At 44.0% G+C, this 22266-nt stretch overlaps 2 protein-coding genes across 2 annotated transcripts; one reads left to right on the forward strand and one right to left on the reverse strand.

Annotated features, from left to right (window-relative positions):
• Positions 1-282: 282 nt before the first annotated feature.
• TMEM69 (transmembrane protein 69) lies at positions 283-4238 on the forward strand. Its single transcript, XM_058808723.1, has 3 exons — positions 283-731; positions 1180-1247; positions 1867-4238. Exons 2-3 carry the CDS (start codon positions 1203-1205, stop codon positions 2584-2586), a joined length of 765 nt encoding a protein of 254 aa, XP_058664706.1. The 5' UTR covers positions 283-731; positions 1180-1202; the 3' UTR covers positions 2587-4238.
• A 697-nt stretch (positions 4239-4935) lies between these two features.
• Positions 4936-12061, reverse strand: IPP (intracisternal A particle-promoted polypeptide). The gene is made up of 8 exons (XM_058808670.1): positions 11758-12061; positions 11243-11674; positions 10750-10905; positions 9685-9852; positions 8815-8952; positions 8377-8499; positions 7489-7709; positions 4936-6652 (listed from the first exon to the last, which is right to left on the reverse strand). Exons 1-8 carry the CDS (start codon positions 12059-12061, stop codon positions 6428-6430), a joined length of 1767 nt encoding a protein of 588 aa, XP_058664653.1. The 3' UTR covers positions 4936-6427.
• Positions 12062-22266: the final 10205 nt, after the last annotated feature.

Below are 22266 nucleotides of genomic sequence, written 5' to 3' on the forward strand. Positions count from 1 at the left end.
CGCGTGCGGGGCGGGGCCGAGCACGCGGAAGGAACACGCCCCCCCTGCCCCCGCCCCGGCCCCCGCGCCTCCCGCCCCACCAATCAGAGGCGGCGGCGCGCACCGCCCCCGTCACCGCCTGTCGGAAGCAGCCGCAGACTACGAGTCCCAGAAGACTACCGGCCATGGCCGCCGTGAGGATCGGCGAGCGGCGCGCCGCAGGGCGGGCTGGGATTTGTAGTCCACCTGTGAAAGGCTTGCCCGATGAGATGATGCCGGAAGCCAGAAAGCAGAAATGGCCTCACTGCTCCCCAGGAGACGTTCTGTCCTACGGGTAGGAGAGGAGCGTGTCGCTCCTCTGCCAGACCGACCGCGGCCCTCGGGCTGAGAGTGACCGGCACTGCTGCCCCCGGTATCGGCTCGGTGGGCCTTCCGGGACCCGGACGAACCCGATGGGCCGCGCCCGTTCCCGCCCGGACCGGTAGCGCTCAGCACCGGGCGCCGTCGGAGCGCCTATGGGAGCACCGGAAGGCACCACAGCTGGCGGGTCCGGGGCGGTGGCAGCGCCCGGTGAGTCCTGCCCGGTCCCGGTGGGCAGGGCGGCCCCTCCTCCCTCTGGAAGATCCATATATTCTCCGCTCCCTTCGCCCTCCGGCGGGGCAGTTTGGCTGCCGGGGCTGCCTTGCTGTCCCGGCGCAGCAGGACCGGGAACTGTGGAGTCAAATCCAGGGCGAGCCGCCCACGTTCCCCCGGTGAGTGTGGTACCCCGGCAGGGAGCTCACCCGCAGCTTGCATGGGGTGGCTTTTCTGCTCCTTTTTTTATTAATGGTCGCTTTTCCCGTGCTTGAGGAAATGCTGCTTTATAAGCTTTGTGAAGCCATTTATCCGTTGAAGAGGGAATGATCCATGAGCGGGAAGTCAACGTCTGTTCCGTGATGCTCAGTTTTTAAACTAGAAATTGTTCTTGCAACAGTTAATTCAACTTTAGAATTTCAGTTCATAGAGCTGCTTGAAACGAAGTATTCTGCAGTGGGCAAATACTGATGGAATAGATATGTAATATATATACACATATCTCTTTAAATATACACCTGTAAGACTCTTGCATTTGATAAGTGTAGACTGTGACTGAACTTTGACTATCAGACCAACTCAGTGATTCATTGGTTTCAAACCTTCTTCTGAATTTGTCTGTTTTAGGGCATTGGGAAAATAAAACAAACATGTTTCCTCTCATACAACGATGCTGCTTCAAGACACCTTTCAAAGTAAGTTACTGAAGGCTTTTTTTGCTGATTTTATTTAAAAGTAAAATAGCAAAAGATAGGACTGCAGCTTTGGAACAAAAGGTGGCTTCCAAGTTGGAGTGTATAACTCAGCTTTTCTGGAATAGTTCATCGTTTCTACAGCACTTTTAGGCAAAGCTATTTCTTTTATAAAATAACTTTGCTTTTTGAGATTTAGCTCAGATTTAGAATAGCTTTTTGAGATTTATTGCCTCAATGTCTTTTTTTCCTATGACTTCTTGGTGGAGTAGTGAGGGGACAGTAGCTGATTTCTGGGGTGACCTTATCCTGCTTCTATAGGAAACTACTTTATATTTTACTCTGAAAAGGACTGATAGATCTTCAAAGTGCCTAGAGAATGTGTGGGGAGGGATAGGTGGGCACTGAGTAAGCTTTGCTTGTGCACTCTGGAGAGCCCAGTTGCTCTTCATCAGCTGCATTGGGTGCCTTCATTAGTTTGGTTAAAACCACTTGAAATTCAAAAGCAAAGGCAGCTGTGGTGTGACCCGAGCTGGAAAAACACTTGGTGCAATATTCAGGTCGTTTAGGTACCTGCACGTCTGTAAACCTGCACTGTTGAGAACAAGTTTTGTGCTTGCAGCTGCAGAAGTTACCTGGTGCCAGCATGCTGCTCCATGGCAGGAACGAGACAAGCTGCTCCTCCTTGGCCCTCCTGCAGCTGCAGAGGGATGCACGGCCTCTCTGCACACCGCTGAGCCTCCAGCCAGCAGCAGCTCACACAGCCCAGCTCCGGCCTTTCCACTCCTCTCTGCCCGTCTCCAAGAAGGAAACCCCTGCAGAACCTGAGGCACAATCACAGGAGAGCCCAGAGTCACTGAAGGATTGTCCCAAGCCAGTCCTTTACCTGAGCCTGGGAGGGCTGATTCCCTTTGTGGCTGTGCCACTGGCCATGGCCTCACAGGGCTCCTACTGCCCAGAGCTGGCCTTTGCTCAGGTCACCTATGGAGCTGCCACTGCCTCCTTCCTGGGGGGCATGAGGTGGGGCTTTGCCCTCCCAGAGAACAGCCCAGCCAAGCCAGACTGGCTGAACCTGGCCAATGGCACAGTTCCTGCTCTGCTTGCCTGCCAAGCCTTGCTTTTCAAAGATGTCACTCAGGGAGCACTGATGCTCACGGTGGCCTTAGGGATAGCACTGCATTATGACATTTCCCTTCTTCCTACTTACCCCAGGTGGTTCAAGGTACTGAGGGTATTTGGAACAGTGGTGATGATATCATCCCTGTTGGCCACTGTAGCACTGGAAGCTTTCTTAGAAGGGGAGCAAAGTGATGACAGAAAAAAACAGCAGAACATAAATTAATAAATCTGTAAGGAAAAGCTATTATCTGCTAATAAAGTATTTGTATGGAGTTCCAGGAGAAATAAAGACTGTGGTGTGATGGCAGGGATCAAGATGCTGATTCTTGAAGCAAAATGATTTTCCAACTGATTTGTAAGCTAGTTCAGGAGGCAAGTATTGTAAATAGCAATTACTTCCAAGGCAAGCACGAGTCTGTCCTTATCTGTAGAACAAGAATCATTCCTGAACGAGATGTTGCTGCTCTAGGAATTTAGAATGGAGATTCAAAATGACATGGGTATGAATTGCTCTGTGCTGAACTATGAAAGCATCTGGTTTGACTGTAATGTGTGATCATGTTCTGAGGTGGGGAAAACAACATGAACAAGGTGAAAGCAGTTCTAGTTTGGTGTTTAAACAAGTAGCAGAGAATGATGCAGAAGCACATTCTACTCAGTTGCTGTGTTGTGAAACAAGACTCCTATTTCACTCCTATTTTCAGAGGAGGTGCTCAAAATCACAGGATCACAGAGTGGTTTGGGTCAGAAGGGGCCTGAAAAATCATCTCATTCCCATCCCCTGCTGTACCCAGGGACACCTTCCACGAGATCAGGTTGCTCAAAGCCCCATCCAGCCTGGACTCTTCCAGGGATGCTGTGTGAGGGAGTGCTCAGTGTGATGTCAGGTAAGAAAGGACAGGTGAGGTTTGTTTGCAGTGGGATGCCAAGGTCAGCACTCACCTGAAATGTGTCATTCAGCTGCTGTGCTGGAGTGGGGAAAAGCTGAAGAGGAAGCTTTGTGTGGCTGACAAGGTGCCACAGGAGAAGGAAGGCCAAATTCCTGCTCAGGCTTACTGAAATTAAAAAAGTTATTTGGGCCATCTCTTCCTAGTTTTGTTTGGATTTAGGGCTGCCTGGCAAAGGAAGCTGTGTGCAACACAGCCATAAAGATCTGCCATACTCCTAAATTAGAGGACTGTTAACTTATGCTGTGACACAAGGACTCAAGTGCTGGCACTAAGGGATCAGATAATGGGATTGAAAGTAGCTTCTCCCTCCTAAGAATGTACATTTGGACAGGTGCCAATGGGCTTGTAGGCAGCCTGCAAACCCTCCACGATGGGTTTATTACTGAAACCACTGCAGAAGCATCTGCTCTCTGTACTGGATTCTTCCTAGCACATCATTTAGTGGAAGATACAACCTAAGTCACATGAATTTTCTTCTTTGTGTCCACTACCTCAAGAAATGGGATGTGGGCATACTTCTTGTAAGCTTTTTATCAGAAGTATTTAAGCACAGTGTAAGATGCAGGAAGAAAGCTGAAAATGATATCCACATGTGGTCTTAGGACCAGATAATCTTCATAGTTCTGTTAAAGCACTGATCTTCATTGTTGTTATACACCAAATGAAGCACATGTTGTCCCTTAAAATTTGTTACCTGTTCATTCTGCAAAGAACAGTTGTTTAAGAAACCTGCCTGTCCTGGAAATGAACCATCTTGTATGATGTTGCTGAAACAGCAGCTCTGTAGATCAGCCTCTCCCTTTTGCAATCTGTTAACATTTTTATGTTAAAGAACATATTAGGCAATTATGGGTATCAATTGCTCTATGCTGAATCATGAAAGTACCCTATTAAACAAAATATTTCAGAGCTTTTTCAACATAAAGGAAATAAAATTGAGTTTGTGAATGAAAATGGTTTTTCTATTCCTTCTTACTTAGACATAGCATCTTTTAAGATGGGTCCAGAGAAGAGTCCTGTCTTTGTCTTGATTAGGTAAAAGATGGGCTGAGGATCAGAGACCATAATGAACCAGCTTCAAAGTTTCATTCAAACATGACAGAATCAGTTACAAAACCTGCAGAAGGTAACTTCAGACTACTGCAGATTCCCTCAAGCTCCGTTAAACCAGGAAGTTTACAGGTAGGGATGAGAGGTAAACCTGTAGTTCCCAAACAAATAAAATACAGCTAAGGTAGTGTTTCTCAAACAGTTCCAAGAGGGATCCTGAAATATAAAGAAGAAAGACTAAGAAATATTACCTGTAATTTCATCCCACAGGTGATGAAATTACACATCAGCCCACAGAGGGCTGAACAGAGATGGCAAGACAGACTCCCAAGAAGTTTGAATGATTTTATACTGAGAAGAAAAATACATGAGTATTTTACTGCAGAAGTGTGTTACTTCCACCACTCAAATAGTCAAAATTTATAACCAATCTTTACCTAGTGTTCTACTGGGAAATATGACTTCCAGTAAAAAGAAAAAATGACCTATTATATGAAAGTGGCATAATACAGCTTACTAAGTTATGAAAGCAACCTATTCAAGAGCATTCCAGTCAGTTCTGAAAACACATTTTATTATGAAAAACAGTTTAAACAAGATCAAACCATTAATTCAGACACATAAGAAATTCTTTGAAGTAAAAGCACACACAAGATTATGGAACAATCAGACTCTCCATCATCTAGCATGTTTCTAGCCCAACTCTATGTTAGATTTTAGGACCTTGATTATTAAGGTACCTGCAACACTCACCTTGGAGGATTTATCATGTAATAATTTGTTAATTTTACACAGGGGATATTGACCTAAGCAGAATGAAAGCTCCTTTGTCTACACAGTGCCAGGCTTCCTGTTTTGTGGCATTCCAGTTGTGGTTTGGTGATCCAGAATAACACTGTCTATCAAAATTCAAGCAGCTTCACTTCAGACTCCATCCAAATCATCCACAGCTGTGCTGAAAATGCAGCCAGTGTGCAAAAAACAACTTGAATCTAGAAATAACTCCAAACTCTTTGTAGTATTGTTTTACTAAGTGTGTCTGAGCTAAATACAAACTCCTTAAGAGCACACTGATATCATCAGTTCAATACTAAATGCAGCTAATTCTAGCACAGAAAACCCCATTGGCTCAAATTTGGATGAGGCAGGATACAAGATGCAGTGAAGGTGAAGGAATGTGTCTTGTAGAACAGCAAGTATTCAATGCCAAGTCTCAGCATGTGTCACACAGGGCAAAACCACATTTGACTATGGGGAAAAAATATGGGGGCAAAAGCCTTTCCCTGTGTTTTTATCCTAAGAGCAGTCCTGAACAGAGCAGCCAATCTAATGCATTTGCATTTAAAATTCACCAGAGCTTACACAAAAAGGAGCTCTACTGACACCACGGACACCACTGCGAGGAAAAGCCAGCACTGAAGGGGAATGGCATTGTTAGAACTGTGAGGACAACCTTCCAGAAAAGGAAATTCTCATCCACTCACCATTCAAATTTGTGGAGTGGCCAGAAAGTAAAGATTCAATTCATGTTTAATGCCCACCATGTCCAGCAACAGAAAAGAGGCTTAAATGCATCAAGGTCATAAGTAGAGGCACCAAGTCTTTTCTGGGTGTTATCTTCTCTTCCTTGTTTTCTGCCAGAAAAAGAACTAATGCCATCCAAATCACCCATCTGATGTTACCTACAGGTAACTCCTTGCTGTTGACAGTAACTCACTTCCAGACTGCAAGTCTGGCTAATGTGCCAGCTCAGTAATAACCTGATTAATGTCTCTTAATGTGTTGCAATTATTTCTTCAGATTTTTACAGGGCAAATTCACCATTTATTTCAGTGAGCTTAATCCAGTTCTAAGAGGCATTCCTACTCTTAACAGAATACTTCCTGAGACAGACACTGGATAAGCCAATTTACTTTGAAGGGCTTTTCCTTTTGCTCAGGAAAATCCCTCTGATCTAATTCTCCACTGAAGCTCCTGTGTTAAAAGAGGTTTCTGGCCAATGAAACAGGAAATCTGAGGAGACATAATTGACTCATTCCTTGAATGAGTTTTGTTCTTTGTGTTTCACAGCACAGCTACTCCTCCTTCGCAGCGGCTGGTGATCATGTTGGCAATTTCAGTCCAGCTGTCCATGTGAGGGTTATAAACTTCAACAGAGTCAGAGGTTACTGGAGCAGCAAAATCAGGACTGGGAGCTCTGCCTCCTGAGGCATAGAGAAGTCCATTCACAGCCACAACACAAACACCAGCTCTTGGGATCTTCATCGATGCAACTTCAACCCACTTTTCCTAAAAAAAAAGGTGAAAGATGAAGAAATAGCTTTAAGGCAAGCCCTGATTCTGCTAAAGTAACTTTTAAAGCTTAAAGACTGAAACATATACAAAGAATACTGTTTATAACTTCACAGGTTTACATGTGGTATGTGTACAGTATCCAGAAGATTACCAAGACAGGAATGACAACACTTTCACAAGGGGTCCAAATTGTGGTAATCTCTAAAGAGCAGATCCCATACTGTCTGCACACAACACCCCTCCCTTTCTTCAGTCACTGCAAGAGGCAGGCAGTCTCTAAAATAGAGCATGGCACAGTTTGAGGTGGGGGAAACAGGAAAACTAGATTCAATTTGAAAAGCAAAACAGATGGCACATGGGATTATGTTCTGCTTTTAAGAGTAGCTACGCTTCCAAAGAACATCATAAAAACATGAGCAATACCAGTCTAGTTTTTTATCTTCTAGTTGTGCTGAAACACCACTACATTTTGATGCAGAAGAAGATCCTCAAATTTTGCAATAAAAGGTGACTCTTACCTTTACAATGAGTTTTTTCTCTCTATTCAGATTATTGAGCTTTCTCTTGTAGAGGGGGAATCTATCCTCTCATCTTAACCCTAAGAAGTATTTACCAAACTACAGTATATCCGTTCATAGTTAAACCATGACAATTACTTAGGACAGACACTGAGATCACCGAAGCTTTGTTTCACTCAAGATAGTCAGCCAGTAGTGAAAAGGAAATGGAATTTCCAGCTTTTTCTTTTTAGAGAAAGAAAGCAGGATCTATAGCATCTTACACAAAGCTGATGCAATCTACATTTATGAAAAGGAGGGACTCTGCCATACCTCTTCAAATGAGTATCTTTCTACACTAGCAAGTGCATCCTGGGATTCATTCCAGCCTCCCACAGCATAGATACAATCGTTGAGAGCAGCTACACCAAGATAGGCTCTTCTGGTGCCCATGGGAGCAAGCTCAGACCAGCGTTTGGAGATGGGGTCGTAGACTTCAACAGAACGCAGCTCTACTCCTTCACTGCTGATACCACCAATGACATAAATCAAACCTGCAGAGACAGAGCTTCTCCTCTTTTAGGCTTCATAATGGAGACAGAAAATTACTGTCACAACACAAGTGTCAGTCTGACATTAAGATGGTTAAAGAATGACAGAAAATCCTCCTTTTGCTCAGTAGTAGAATACATAAAGCTTTTGCATGAGCAGCTTGAGGCTTGAGCACTAGAATCTCTGAGGAAAGCAAAAATTAATTAAGTGCAGGGGAAGGTTCATTCAGAAGGTTGCAACTGCTGACCTGGCCAGGATCAAATACTTAGTCAGCACATTTATTGGTCAAGTATTTAGACATGTCTGTCTTAAAATAACCTGTGGCAAGTCTTCACATTGTCACAAAGAAAAATATGCAAACCCAAATATGGAAGAGAAATAAAAGCAGTATCAGAAAGAACAATCAACTGCAAAAAGACTCGCTGCATAACCACACTGGCAGCCATGTAAAAACTTTTCATGTGATAAAAGGTAGGGGACAATAGAGAACTGTATAGTCTTTGAATTCTGCAGAATTAAAAATAGAGTATTAGAACAACAAACAAGCAAGGCACAAGCATGTGTGACTGACAGCTCAGTACAAAGGTAAGAATTCATGACTGAGCCATAAAGCTTCAAAATCCAATGGCTGTTGCAACTATTTAGGGATATAAACTTAACAATATTCACCTTGTATTTCACAACACCCAAAGCAGTAACGGGGCTTAGCCATGCTTCCCACCACATCCCAACTATTCTCTTCAGGATCAAATCTTTCAATTGTATTGCCAATCTCTGCTCCAATCCAGCCTCCTGCAAATAACAGCAAACACAGGAAGAAATTTAATGGCACAAAGTTGTGTATTAGCTGTATTTTTAGACATGCAGTGTACTGTTCCAGGACAAATTCTGAAATCAGCATGCAGTCAGCCTACAATGAAAATAAATTATAACTATACGATAACTAATCCACAGAGATTTAGTATATATGTTAATATTTATGGACACAGATGTTTTTCAAAACTTAAGTTTGTGAATTTGCATCACCAAGATGTAATATTTAAGATCATTTTACAAGTTCTATGAATTAACAACTTTAACTCCACCTAGAAAAACCCCACAACTTACCCAAAGCATAGATGGCCCCATAGCATGTGCACACTCCCAGTGCACAACGGGGATGGTTCATGGAAGCCACGGTTGTCCATTGCTTTGTAACAGGATCATAACATTCAGTACAGTCAAAAATCATTGAGTTGTCCTCACCTGCATAATAAAAGCAAGAAGAGTCAGGAGAAATGCAATCTTTTTCACTGCAGATATGGAAACAATTTTCAGCTTCTTCCAGGACAGGCAACATTTGAATACAAGATTTATCTTTTGGTGAAACAGCCAGCATAGCAAAAGCTTCATTTGTACATAGTGATGATTACACATTAATCATCACTGGGAACCACTTTCATCAGTAGTTCCCTGAAATGTTGCTGAAAACATCATAGAGGTAAACAACCAGGGTACTGCACACTTTACTCCTCAGCACAACTGACTGGGTTTTCAAGACCAAAGAATGAGCTCTGTGGTAACAAAAACAGTCTACATATGCATTCTTTTGTGATGGGCTGGTAGAGTTACTCATCACATCCTTGAGCAAACAGACATAATGAACCTTTCCAAGCAGACAGTGCACAAGTGGTCTGTCCTGTGCTACTGCCTTTTGTGCTATGGGCTTTTCCTAGACTGTAAGTTCCACCAGCGGTGGTACATGAATCCCCCAGAATAGCCAGCATCTTTGAGTATATCTGTAGACATCTATATGGTAACCCGTGAATAGCTACACCATGAGGGAAGAGCAGCTTGGTAAAAACTGCCAGTACAGGATCCCTAACAGGCATTCACAGAGCATTGACAGTAGAGAATCAAGGAAGAATAATTTTGAAAGTCTCCATCCATGAGTTCTCTAGCATTCATGTAAGAAAGCAAGCTTATTTCAGCTGTTACCTCCAATGGCATAGACCATTCCTCCCACCACAGCCACGCCCAGCCCGCTCCGGGCCTGGTGCAGAGAGGACACCGTGGTCCAGTAGTGGCTGAAGGTGTCAAATCTCTCCACACAGCTCAGGGCTCTGCTGTCACTCCAGCGTGCTCCCTGCAGTCGGGTGTACCCACCTGCAAAGCAAGGGGAAAGGCCAAGTAAGAGCTTCCTCTTCACCCTCATGCTCCTATATCTAACCACGAAAAACATTACAGTAACAGCTATTAGCCACTCTTAGAAGGAACTGGATTTTTCCAAGTAGCTTCATTTTTCCAGCATACAAGGAAGAATGGTTGCCTTGAGGGTCATGGAAATTGTGCTGAGCTGATGCCACAACACTAAAAACATTAGAATTCATGTTTTCAGTAAAATACAAGGATCACCCAACAGCCTTTGCTGCATAACATACTGGCAGCCATGTAAAAACTTTTCATGAGATAAAAGGCAGAAGGCAAGAGAGAACTTTATAATCTTTGAATTCTGCAGAATTAAAAATAGAGTATTAGAACAACAAACAAGTGAGGCACAAATGTGTGTGACTGACCGATACAAGCTCAGTACAAGCTGGTGCTACTGCCCACAGAGTGAAACAAACACATTCCCTTCCAATATAAAACTGCAGCTTTGCTGAAAACTTGGATTTTCAAGTATCCCATCATATGAACCAAAGTGTCCCGCACAGAGAAAACTTCAGCCATCAGAACAAAATGTTCAGTGAATTTGTATACACCATTCCAGCAGTGAGCCCTGGGTAAATCCTCTGCTGATTTGCAGTTTTCCACCCAAAGCAAATTATTTTTGAACAGCAAATCTGGGCTTTGAATGCCATGTCACAATGACAAGAAATGTGAATGCTGGACTCCTGCGCAATTCTAATCAAAGCTGCTAACATGGTAACTCAGCCATGATGCAATGATTTGGTATCATTATGTATTTTGATTTTTAAAAAAATCCTTGAGTATCTCCTTCAGTACTGCATTCTGAGATACTACTTCATTTGTTTTATAAGGTTCAAACAGCCACATTCTAACCTACTGCATAAAGGTACTTCCTGGCTTTCCTCCGGGGACGACCTTTAGAAGCCTGCAGAAAACTGCTGACCTTGTTCTCTTTGGGAGACTTAGAGACTTCACAATATTCTTTCAACAGAGTTTGCAGGGCCACTCGAAGACTGAAATCTGGAATATCTTCAAGAGTAACATAAGCAGAATAAGAATAAAATTAGCAGAATTGAAAAAAAATCACAGTGAAAAGTAACAAATTGTAAGCAATTCAGTTGTAGAAAACTTACTAACTTTTCCAAAAACAGCAGACAAATCAATGTTGCTTACTTTTATAAGGAATTTTCAAAAGCATGTTTTTAAAGTAAGCTGTGCTTATTTTTTAAAAAATTGGCGCTTGTTTGCTATAATTTTTTCATTCATCATGCCATTAATGTAAAGAACAGTCCATCAAAGCCCAGTACCTCTGAACAACACATAGTTTACTCACATACATGCATCTGATATTCCTTCTTTCACTTACTTTCTATGTATTTTAACAGCCTTTGCGCTGGTAGCAGAGGGAACCGAACAGGCTCCAGTACTTCCACGACGTATTTCTTTCTTTTCCCCACGTCCTTCAGAATCCATTGCATCGCTGCCGCGAACACCTGGTACTCGTCCTCGATGCTCAGGTCCTCGCTCCGCAGGATCCTCACGAGCTGCTCCTTGGTGAGCGCCAGGAACTCCTCCCCGCCCTGCACCTCCAGGAAGTGCGCGTGGATGTAGCTCTCGGTGAACTCCATCAAGTCGTGACAGGCGATCTGCTCGGAGAACTGGAAGAGGCCGATGCAGTTCAGCGGGTCGATCTGGCCCTTGAGGAACTCGCAGCAAAGCTCCACCACCTCGGTGAGCTGCAGCATGTCCGCGGCGACGATGAGCTCCTGGACGTTGTGCTCCGCGATGCTCACCACCCCTGCGGGCACCAAACCACAGCGGGGCCCCGCTCCAGCCTGCGGCCGCCGGGCACCCGCCCCTCGCCCCGCCGCCAGCCCTCACCTGTGTAGATGAAGTCGAGCAGCGTGTGGAAGGTGTCCGCCTCCACGCCCGCGATCCGCACCACGTCCCGCCCGGACTCCTTCATGCCGCCCGCGAACAGCGCCGCAAAGTACGGGCTGCTGGCCGCCAGCACCAGGCGGTGCACGGAGAACGCCTCCGGGCCCACCTCCAGCCGCACGTCGCAGAAGCTGTGCCCGGCGCGCAGCCGGTTGATCTGGGCCAGGAGGAGGCGGGCGTGCCGCTCGGAACTGGAGACGGAGCTGGAGGCAGAGCCGCCCTTGCCCGTCCCGGCACTCGCCGCCATCGCTGCTGCGGCACCGGCACCCCCGGCGCCGGCCTCGCGCCGCGCACGCGCCCCGCTCTCCCCGCCCCGGCGCGTGCGCGGCGGGGAAGTGAGGGGCGCGCTCCCGCTGAGGCGGCGCTGCCCGGACGGGGCGGGCACCGGGACGGGCGGGGCTGAGGGCGCTGTGGGGGCTCCGTGTTTTGTGAGGGTTCCGTGTGTGCCGAGGGCTCTGTGCGCCGAGCACCCTGCCCTCACGGCGGCACTGGGTCAGGTACCTCTGTTCGCTCCTTTGTCTATGCGCCTGCCTGGACACCTGGCCCCGTGAGGCCCCGCAGGAATCATGGAATCATCAAGGTTGGAACCGACCTTTAAGGTTATTCATTCCAATGGCCCACCCAGCACTGCTCCTGTAACCCCTAAACTGCTTAACACATCACCCAGTGCCAGATCCAGATGTCTCTCAAACACCTCCAGGGCTGGTGACTCCACCGCTTCCCTGTACACTGCCTATTCCACTGCGTGACCACCCAAATAGTGAAATTTTTTTTCTAACACCTAATCTGAATCTCATCTGTCTTAGCTTCAGGCCATTTCCTCTGGTCCTTTCACTGCAGGCACAGTAAAAGAGACTGACCCCAACCTCACTATAACCTCCTTCCAGGGAATTGTGGAGAGCAGTGAGGTCCCCCCTGAGCCTCCTTGAGACTGAACAACCCCTGCTGCCCCAGCAGCCCCTCATAAGACATGTTTTCTAACTTTGTTGCTTTCCCTGGGCATGCTCCAACACCTCAATGTCCATTTTAAAGTGAGGAGACCCTGTGCACCCCTACAGACATCTCTAGTCCCTGCTCTGCAAAGAGCTTGTTTGTGGTTAAAACTGATTCTGCAATAGGTTATTCATATAGTCACTGCCTTCACAACCTCTGTCCCTCAGTCCTAGTCATGCTCTTGCAAACTGGGTGCTTATGAGAAATATGGCTGTGTTGGGGAGAAATTGCAGCTGCCACCAGCCCAGGGAACAGCAGAGATGAGAGGCAGGGACACTGCCTGGGACTGTGGCAGCAGAGCAGTGTTGACAGGGGATAAGCATCACATACTGAGGTAAAGGCACATGATCACTGGGTCTGGCAGAGCTGACACTGATTGTGAGAAAAAAGCATCCCTCCTGAGTTTTCCACAACTGTTCCAGGCCAGGAGCGTGACAGGCAGGCACAGCCCAGCAGCCCCTTTGTCCACAGTGTCATGCCATGTGTGGGCCTTCCTCCTCGTTCCAGCATGGATGTTTCATCAGTGTCCTGTAGCAGCACCATGTGGGTCACGGGGGTCAGCCCTGATCCTGAGGCAAAGTGTACTTCCATCTTAGTCTGTGTAATTCCCTGAGTCACGGCATGCCTGAGCTCTGATGGGGGAGGACCATCACTGAGTTAAGTGCATGCAGTCACCAGGTCCAGCAGAGCTGGCACTAATTCTGAGAGAAAAACATGTTGAGTTTTCCACAGCTGTTCCAGGAGCATAACATCCAGCCAGAGCAAAAAGCGATCAGAGAGCCTCTTGGAAAGCTTCCATATCTATTTACTGTGAGGCTGGGAAAGAAAAACATGTCTGCTCACAGTTACAATGGTCATGGCCCCTCAGGCTTTTCTCATGAGTCTGCATTTCATTGTAATGACTTTTAAATGTACTTTTGGAAAGAATCTGAATCATGATACCCTCGGGGGGCTGTTGGTTTCTGTCTTCATCAGCACTACATTCTAATTACATTTCAAGTTGGTCTTCAAAAAATACCCATAGAAAACGTAGATCTAGAGAGAAGAGATTTCTGCAAGTACACAGTTGGATGCATGCTGATATAAATCTATATATTTTAACCCTGGCTAATAAATGCACCAAAGTTTTTCTTTTTTGACACATCAGTAAAAGAAACCAGACCCCTCTTGCGCTGACATTTTATTCATCGGAAGTGGCCTGTGAGTAAAAGGCTTAGAACTCTCCTAAATGCCAGGGGCTCGCTGGCTGGCTGATGTCAGCTGTTAGACTCTTGGCCAGCACTAGGATTTCACACCATAGTTCCAAATTTATGGACACAAAATAGTGTTGCTGAGAAAGTAATTTTGCCCCAAAGGCCTGTGCTGTGTTCATGGTTCTGCCCCCAGCAAAGGGCACTTCTTCAGCAGGTGTCTTCTGGGCCACACAGGAGCTGTACAGGATGGAGCCAATGATGCGATATACTATTGTGAATCTCCCAAAACACGCTGTAGATTTTCAGGAATAAGTCTGAAAGTACCTTTGACAGTGTGAAATTGCACCATGTAATGAGGAGGCCTTTTGATTAACCAACAACAAGAATGGTAGTCATTGTAGTGAAGGAATTAAAAATGTCTTCAATTTTAATATAACAGACTTAAAAAATTATATCTGCCAATAAACCAGCTGAATGCTGACTGTGATGTAGGACAGGTGACAAAAAAAGGCATGCTCTGTGCTCCTCAACATGTCCCATTGCCTGCACCTGCTCCAAAGTGCTGCTGCCACCCTGCCAAAAGAGTGAGAAGATTCTCACAAAAAACTATCCACGTTTTCTCTTGAAAAACCCCTGTCCCACAGAGGCCCATTGCTGCTCAGATTTCTCTGGCTGAAGGGCTCTCAGGAAAACCTTTCCCGATGCCTGGATGATATTCTGCGGAGCCACGGGAGGTGTCTGTGCTGCTCTTCCCGAATCCTGCAGGTGCCGCTGTTACCGCAGGGAGATGCATTGGAGCAATAATAAAATCGGGACTGCAGGGTGACGTATTGGAACATTAACAAAATCGGGAGGCTGAAAGGTGTCGCCTGTGTGGATGCTGAATCTCTCCTCTCTTACAGTATGAATGAAGTTTGTAAGTTTGTCGTTGCGTTTTGGGGTTTTTTTTTTTTTTTTTTTTTTTTTTTTTTTTTTTTTTTGTTGTTGTTGTGTGGGTTTTTTTTTTTTTTTTGTTTTTTTTTTTGTTTTGTTTTGGTTTTTTTTTTCCCCCTGAATTTGATAAAGATGGAGAGCTCTTAGTCTTAAAAAACCAAAAAAACCAAACACCCATCCCCAAACCCAAAAAGAGTAATAATTGATTTGAATGTGCAGTTTTGCCTGACTGCTTCTTCTCAGAACCTGTCCATTATACCTGCAGTTTTGGGGACCATTTTGACTTAAAACCCCTTGCCATGCTTGGCTGTTAAATTCCCTATTGCAGAGGAGACATGAAACTCAGAGCTTGACCATTCATAGGTATATCAAATCCTATGGGATCTTTTGTGATAGGGACCCACTTTCTATTGCAACCAGAATGTGCCATAATTCCTCCCCCAGTTTAGTGGGTATAAAATCTTCAATTCCTGTCACAAACTGCATCTCTGCACTTTGCCTTCTGTGCTAAGGCATCTGCTGTAACCTTCCAATGGTACAGGCAGTTGCCATTTTTGTTACTAATTACCCACTATAGTTGCTACTTGTAATGCACTGGATCTATCAGAGGAGACGTGTTCTACAGCCTCACCAAAATGGAAAGGAGCTTTGTGTTTTGATGTGCAGGTAAGAGGATACAACCATTTTTGCTCCTTTGCTCCACTTCCCAAAATTCCACAAGAATTTGAACTCAAACTTCTCCCAGGAAAGCCAAAATTGCAAAAGTGCAGAGCTACCAAGAACTCCTGAGGAGTACAAGCATCTAAGCTACATCTCTTACACTTCCAAGACACCTTGTCTCTGTTAAGGTCCAGGTTTTTCCCACATGTCCCATTTACTCTGGATGCCGTTGCATGCCCAAAGCAATGATGCAGATCAGCAGTCTGTGAATGCACAGTTGGTGGGTGCTGTTGTGCATCCCTTGAAAGGATAAGACAAGGGAGGCTGCTGGACTTCACACTCTTCAGCCTGGAGAAAAGAGGCTCCCTGGCTACTTCTAAGGTATTTCTCAAAGACAGCATTGGTTTACCCCATTGTCACCCCAATGGTGATCATCACAACTGCTTATTGTGTTTGTCTACTCAGCCAAAAGCCTCTAATGAGCTACAGACTCTATATTCTAATTAGATACCTGCATAAACCTGTTGTCAGCTTATGCTTTCACGTGATACATAAGCTTCAGTGGATAAAGAAGCTTCCCTTCAGGGTCTGAATGTTTCCTACCTCAGTGGGTTGTGCTTCACAGGGAGATAACACATTTTCCAGACTCAAGCCAGGCATGAGAACTCTCTTTCTCGACAGGGTTGGGCCAGGCCCAAGAGCTATGACCTTCATTCCTGTGAGGGTTAATGAATCTTGATGAATGTATGTGTGTGTGTGTGTGTAGGGTAGAGGTCTGAACACAGAGAACAAGAGGGGTCCCCAAAGACAGTCTTTCTGCACAGGCAGTCCCACAATACAGGGCTTGTGTGAAAACATTTAAGTTTTCACACTACCAGCAAGGTGATGATGGCTCCGTCCATTTTTCAGCTGAACTGATAATGCCTTGAGAAACTGTACAGCTGAGCTCATCTCCTCTCCTCTCCTCTCCTCTCCTCTCCTCTCCTCTCCTCTCCTCTCCTCTCCTCTCCTCTCCTCTCCTCTCCTCTCCTCTCCTCTCCTCTCCTCTCCTCTCCTCTCCTCTCCTCTCCTCTCCTCTCCTCTCCTCTCCTCTCCTCTCCTCTCCTCTCCTCTCCTCTCCTCTCCTCTCCTCTCCTCTCCTCTCCTCTCCTCTCCTCTCCTCTCCTCTCCTCTCCTCTCCTCTCCTCTCCTCTCCTCTCCTCTCCTCTCCTCTCCTCTCCTCTCCTCTCCTCTCGCCTTTGTGAACTTTTTTCTGTTTTGAAATTCGTAACAAAGTATTTACTATTTTCACTCTAATAGTGGCTTGAGGTAAAGGTGGCATTAAGGTAACAGCCTGGTATCAGAGTTGTCAGTCCAGAGAGGTTTAGCACACTTGAGGTGGGGATTGAGAAACTCCCCCAAAGTATTCAGATCCCACCAAAGGTGCTGCAGCACAGGCTGTGCTGGCATCCAGTTGAGGGAGGTGTTTGCCCCCTCCAGTGACCAGCCGTGCCCTGGGGAGCCAGGCAGCAAAACTGGGGAACACATCTGAGCCACAGGAAGCTTCAGAGGCAATGTGACATTCCCAGTGAGTAATGCACAGATATTGGCTTGTGATTTCAGGAGCACTGGCAATATTTCACTACTGTGTGCTCCAGGCTTCACCTTCACAATAGCATTGGGTGGAAAAGCGATTGGTGTGTGATAAAAAAATAATAAAACAAGGAAAAAAACATTTTTCAGTCCTAAAGTATGCCCCAGAAATGAAAGGATTGTGTCACCTGACCTACTTGTGTGGAGAGGTTTATGTTCTAGGTACACTTACCTAGCAGGAAGTTTGGAGGAATTCCAGTGAAATGGGGAATGTTGTGTAACATGCATGGCTACAGTTCCCCACCACTTAGAAGATTCTTGTGTTTAAGCCATAGATCTGGATCAATTCCAGGCAATTTGATTTAAAATAAACATCCTGCATGCAGTGTGTCAGATGCTAGCACAATAATGTTTTAGTCTTCCTCATTTCTCCCGTGGGAATAATTATTCCATGAAGAAGGAAAGTGATCTAATGAGAGAATTAACTCAAGAGCTTGAACATTGAATTAGTCACAGCTGTCTGAGAGGGGAACCAAGGCGAGCTCCACAGAGACCTCACTGCATTTCCAAGGAAGGAGGCCAAAAGAATACTGGAACTGGGATAGCAGTTGGTGTCAAAACAGAGGCAGGAGAGATATGCTTTTAGGAGAGAGACTTTCCTCCCTCATTTCTCTGTGAAGATAAATCTCAGTAGTAGGGAATCACTGCAGCTTTATCTTGGAGATGTTGAAAGCTGCCAGATTGTTGAGGTCTGATCCTAACTGTGTCCTCACACTTATTTGAGGCAGATGATTGATTTCATAGCTTGGGTCTTTTTTCACTGTGGTCTGGAGCTGACCTGCAGCTTCACACTGAATTAGATCTGCTCTCTTAGGTGACTGTATCAAAGGTGCAGGTTTTTTTTTTTTTGCCAAAAGGAAAAATGAGTTGTGCTTGAGAATTATCAGTCTTCAGGCATGGGGGAATTCAGTCTTGCAGTTAGTAAAGTTTGGCAATGTTTCAAATTGTAATCCAAACCCTAATGCTTTTTGGACTCTTTACTTAACTCTTGTCTAAATCTCAGTGTTTCCTTGGATAATAAAGTAGAGCAAACATACAATAGACATGTCTGAAGTATGTGCCTTTTTTAAAATAACTCCAAGTTATGCAAACATTTGGAACAGGAAAAAAGGAAGGAAAATAACCAGAAAATGTGCATGAATTCAGCTAATTTCATTCCTTTTAAATTATATAGTCATTAGATATATACCAAGAGCACGTTTGTTCTCCTAGAAGATCCTGCACTGGTGTTGACAGAGCTCGTGAGCTGATTTCATTGGGAAGATGGATAGAGTTAAACTCTGCCTGATACCCACCACATTCCAGAGCCTGTGTGATGCAGTGGGGTCATTCCAGAAGCAGCCCTCAGTGGAATGTGGGATACGTCACCAGCTCTGAGTAACTGTTAGTAGGATGTCTGTCGGTCCTGCATCTGCTTGCTGGGTGAGTCAGGGCTTCCAGGGCTCTGCACACACCGAAGCCTTAAAAGATTAAACCTTCTTCCACAGTGTAACATTTCACTGGAAATGGCATAGCTTGCTGCTATGCATCCCAGCTCCTTGGCTGCTCTGCTGTTGCTTTGCCATGTCTTTTCCTGGATAACTTTTTCCAATGATTTACCTTTCCTCAGTGCAAGCATTTTTTGTCTCCCTTTTTAGAATTTCAGCCTTGGAGGCTTGGTCCAGTTCTTTGGATTGAAATATAATTTTTATTCTAATCTTGTCCTTCAAAGTGCTTGCAAAATCTCTGCTTCGTGGTTTAGGAAAACATAGGGGTTGACTGGATCAGAACAGATCCTTAGGGATTTCTAAAAGAAAATTTGAGTTTAACAACAACACACTCATAGTAAACTTTTAATGTATTTTAAAGCAAGTATTATGGTGATTTCCTTTGCACTTTTTTTTTTCTCCAGTTGCTTATCAGAATATTATATTAAATGTTATCAACATCTCAAAAAGCTAAATCTCATCTATATCTTTCTTTTTGGGCTGGTTGTCTCTTAGCAAGGCAAGTTAGCCTGACATCATTTGTCTTATATAGTGCAATGATTTTTTTTTTTATAATTTCATTATCCTTCAAGGTCCATGGGAATGTATGGCTTAATAATTTGTTTTGGTTTTTGGGTGCTCAGGCTTTTTGCACTGTTTTATTTAATGAAAACCTGGAGCATCAGACTCAGTGATCTTAAAGGTCTTTTCAAACCTGAACAATTCTGTGATTCTATAATATTTGCATAACAACTTTTGCATGATAATTTAACATAATAACTTTTCCTGAGATTTATCTTACAAAGTGCAGCTCCATTTGCAATGTGAAAAAACTCTGCAACAGAACTTGTCTGTGCTAGTCCTAGTTCTGCAATACTTGCAGTGATCAGATAAGTCTCTTTTTGACTCTCTCCCACTGATACAGTTTGCTTCTCACTACTTATTTTCCTCTCAGGTACACTTTGAAGATTAATGAATATTTATAAAATGTTTTGAGTGAAATCTGCACATGAAAAATGCAACAGAAGTTGAAAATGTCATAATTACTGATGTTTATTATTTTTTAAAAAGGAAGACTCTCTGGCAATCAATATCTGTGGAAATTTATGAACCATAAAAATAGAATGAGAACTCTAAAGGTACTACAGGATGTTCTGGCCTGAGGAAGAAAGCCTTGCAATGGCTCAAGGAACAGTGGGCAAGTTTTGTTGATAATACTGAGTATTGAAATATGTGCTGGATGAAGCACTTGTATTACAGAAGTATGATGGAATTCTTTTCAGTCTGCAAGTAATTAAGGATGAGGTTTATCATCATCATAAATCATATTCATAATTTTAAAACAGTAGGCTAAGATAACATGTACTAAAGGACTCTAACAGATCTCTCATGAGGGATCTCAGTTGTAAGAAATCCTGGCCTGTCAGGGAAATTTCAGAAGATTCACTGCATTCTGCCAATGTTTAAGGAAAGAACATTGAATAAACAGAGCAATCAGGATGACCCAGCTTAGCTGGTTAACGTGACACCAGGCCCAAGTAGCACAGTACAAAAGCTGATTCTTAGCCAGGTTGTAAATAAGTCAATAATTGGCAATAATTTTAATTTTTATCAACACTGTCTTGTTGATAAGTCCAGTTTAATTTATTGATAAAGGTTTTAAATCTGTTTCCTCAGATTGGTATAGGAATTATTTCCCAACCTATTTCCCAAAGCATTTGACTACCATTGTGACATTTTAACAAAGATCTTAGTGAAGTCTAGTGTCACTAAATATGGAGGCATTTCAGTGGTGTGGGCCAGTGTGGCTCCAGAGGCAGGACATGTGCTTTTGGGCTGTGATGCACAGAGGCACCTACCTAATCAGGCAGCACTAGCTGGGGATGTCTGCAGCCACCAGTAACTTGGATCTTTCTTTTCCCTGGCTGCCTTCACTGTGTATTGCTGTGATGTGTTTTTTAGCCATTTGTGTAATTTTTCATTTTGCTTTACTGAGTTATTCTAGTCTTTCTGTAAATGCCAAATATCTACTGATAGCATTTCTGAGTATCACAAAGGTTGTTTAGGGTGTAAATTACTGTGTGTATAAAGCAACTAGACGGAGCAACAGTGGCTTAAAAGATTGGCATATTCATGTGAAGGTTTTGTAACACAAGTGTGCAAAGCAATGAGCCTGAGAGCTAAGATCACTGTTCACACCTCTGGGACCAGGGAGCTGTAGAGTGGAAAGCTGTCCCTTAGGGACAACTGAGAAGTTATTGAATTTTTATCCTAGAAAAGAGATGACCTAGAGGAAATGTGGTAGCTCTGCAAAATTATTTGGGTCACAAAAGAGTTAAGTTTGGTTAGGGTTCTTCATGAGTCAGTGGGAAAGTTATGAATAAGAGCAAAATGATCTTTCTTGGTCTTTTATCTTGCTGTAGGACCCAATGTTCTTCAAAAGCATGCAATAATCAGTCTTATGGGTCATCCTGAAACTAAGCATGGAGGAGTTGTTTGTTGAGAGTGGTTTCAAGAGTAATTTAGTCAGAGCAAAAAGAAAAAAGTGGAATGAGAAGAAAAAGAGCAGAGACACAGGCAGAAACAATTGTGCTGTGCTTAACAAAAAACATGAAGAGAATGTTTGTCCATGGTGATACAGAAAAAGTTGATGTTACAGCAGTGAGAGGGGATAATTAATTCTTGAATTTTGAGCATAGCAAAATAAAATGCAGGAAAATTTCTGCTCTGATTGAGGTGCAATAAAGGACAAGAAAGAACAGAGTTAGTGAAATAGGGGGAGAAAAGGACTATCAGAGCTTTACAGAAGACTAAATTCTTGTTGTTTCTTTTCTAACAGTAGAACTGACAAATTGAGTTAGCACAAAATACAGATGTGGCAAAGTATCATTCTGAAAACAATTCAGTGCTGTTAGGGATTAGTCCATTGTTGAGCGTACTGAGAAGCTGGTTGGAAGCAGAGCATGACCTAGTGGGTTTAGCATTACTTTTGCAGCTGTGTGAAACCATTCCAATAAATAAACAGCTCAGTGATGAAAGTGTGTTAGATGTTTAAGATTCTCCCAGTTAAAGAGGATGTGCCAAGTCATTGTTTTAACTGTGGAACAGATCCTTAAATGCTCTAAGGCAACCAGATCCTTTGGAAGCACCAAGACAATGCTGATTTTCACAATTTGATAATGTGACCCCCAAATCCAACCCTTCTCATGTTTTCTGCGGTGATGGCATTGCGAAAGGCTGTACAGAATGTCACAGACCTGTCCACTCTGCAGTGATGTCAGAGGAAGTATGGATGCATAACTAAAAGCAGGATTTCCTTAATTTTTACCTTAAAAATTCCTCTGGGACTGGTGCAGATTTTTAGTTTGACTGTAATACTGATGCTGATGCTAGGAAACAGAATTACTGATGGGAGATGCCTGACTGGACCTGTCCCTGACACTTTGGTTTCTCAGAGATCATTATGTTTGGAATAATTCAGTGGGAATAATTTCACTATTGTAGGAGACTTTTCCACTGCCTTTTCTGAAGGTAAAAGTCCTGTGCAACAGACTGTGTATGTTGTGTACTGACAA

This window comes from Ammospiza caudacuta, chromosome 7 (assembly GCF_027887145.1).
Source record: "Ammospiza caudacuta isolate bAmmCau1 chromosome 7, bAmmCau1.pri, whole genome shotgun sequence".
NCBI classification, from domain to species: Eukaryota; Metazoa; Chordata; class Aves; order Passeriformes; family Passerellidae; genus Ammospiza; species Ammospiza caudacuta.

Excerpts from the sequence above, each read along its gene's own strand:
- TMEM69 (XM_058808723.1), top strand. The coding sequence starts at position 1,203 with ATGTTTCCTCTCATACAACGATGCTGCTTCAAGACACCTTTCAAA. Across the intron at positions 1,248-1,866 it reads GCTTCAAGACACCTTTCAAA|CTGCAGAAGTTACCTGGTGC; the intron begins GTAAGTTACTGA and ends TTGTGCTTGCAG.
- IPP (XM_058808670.1), bottom strand. The coding sequence starts at position 12,061 with ATGGCGGCGAGTGCCGGGACGGGCAAGGGCGGCTCTGCCTCCAGCTCC. Across the intron at positions 9,853-10,749 it reads GAAGTACCTTTATGCAGTAG|GTGGGTACACCCGACTGCAG; the intron begins GTTAGAATGTGG and ends CTTGCTTTGCAG. Across the intron at positions 8,953-9,684 it reads AATGGTCTATGCCATTGGAG|GTGAGGACAACTCAATGATT; the intron begins GTAACAGCTGAA and ends TTTATTATGCAG.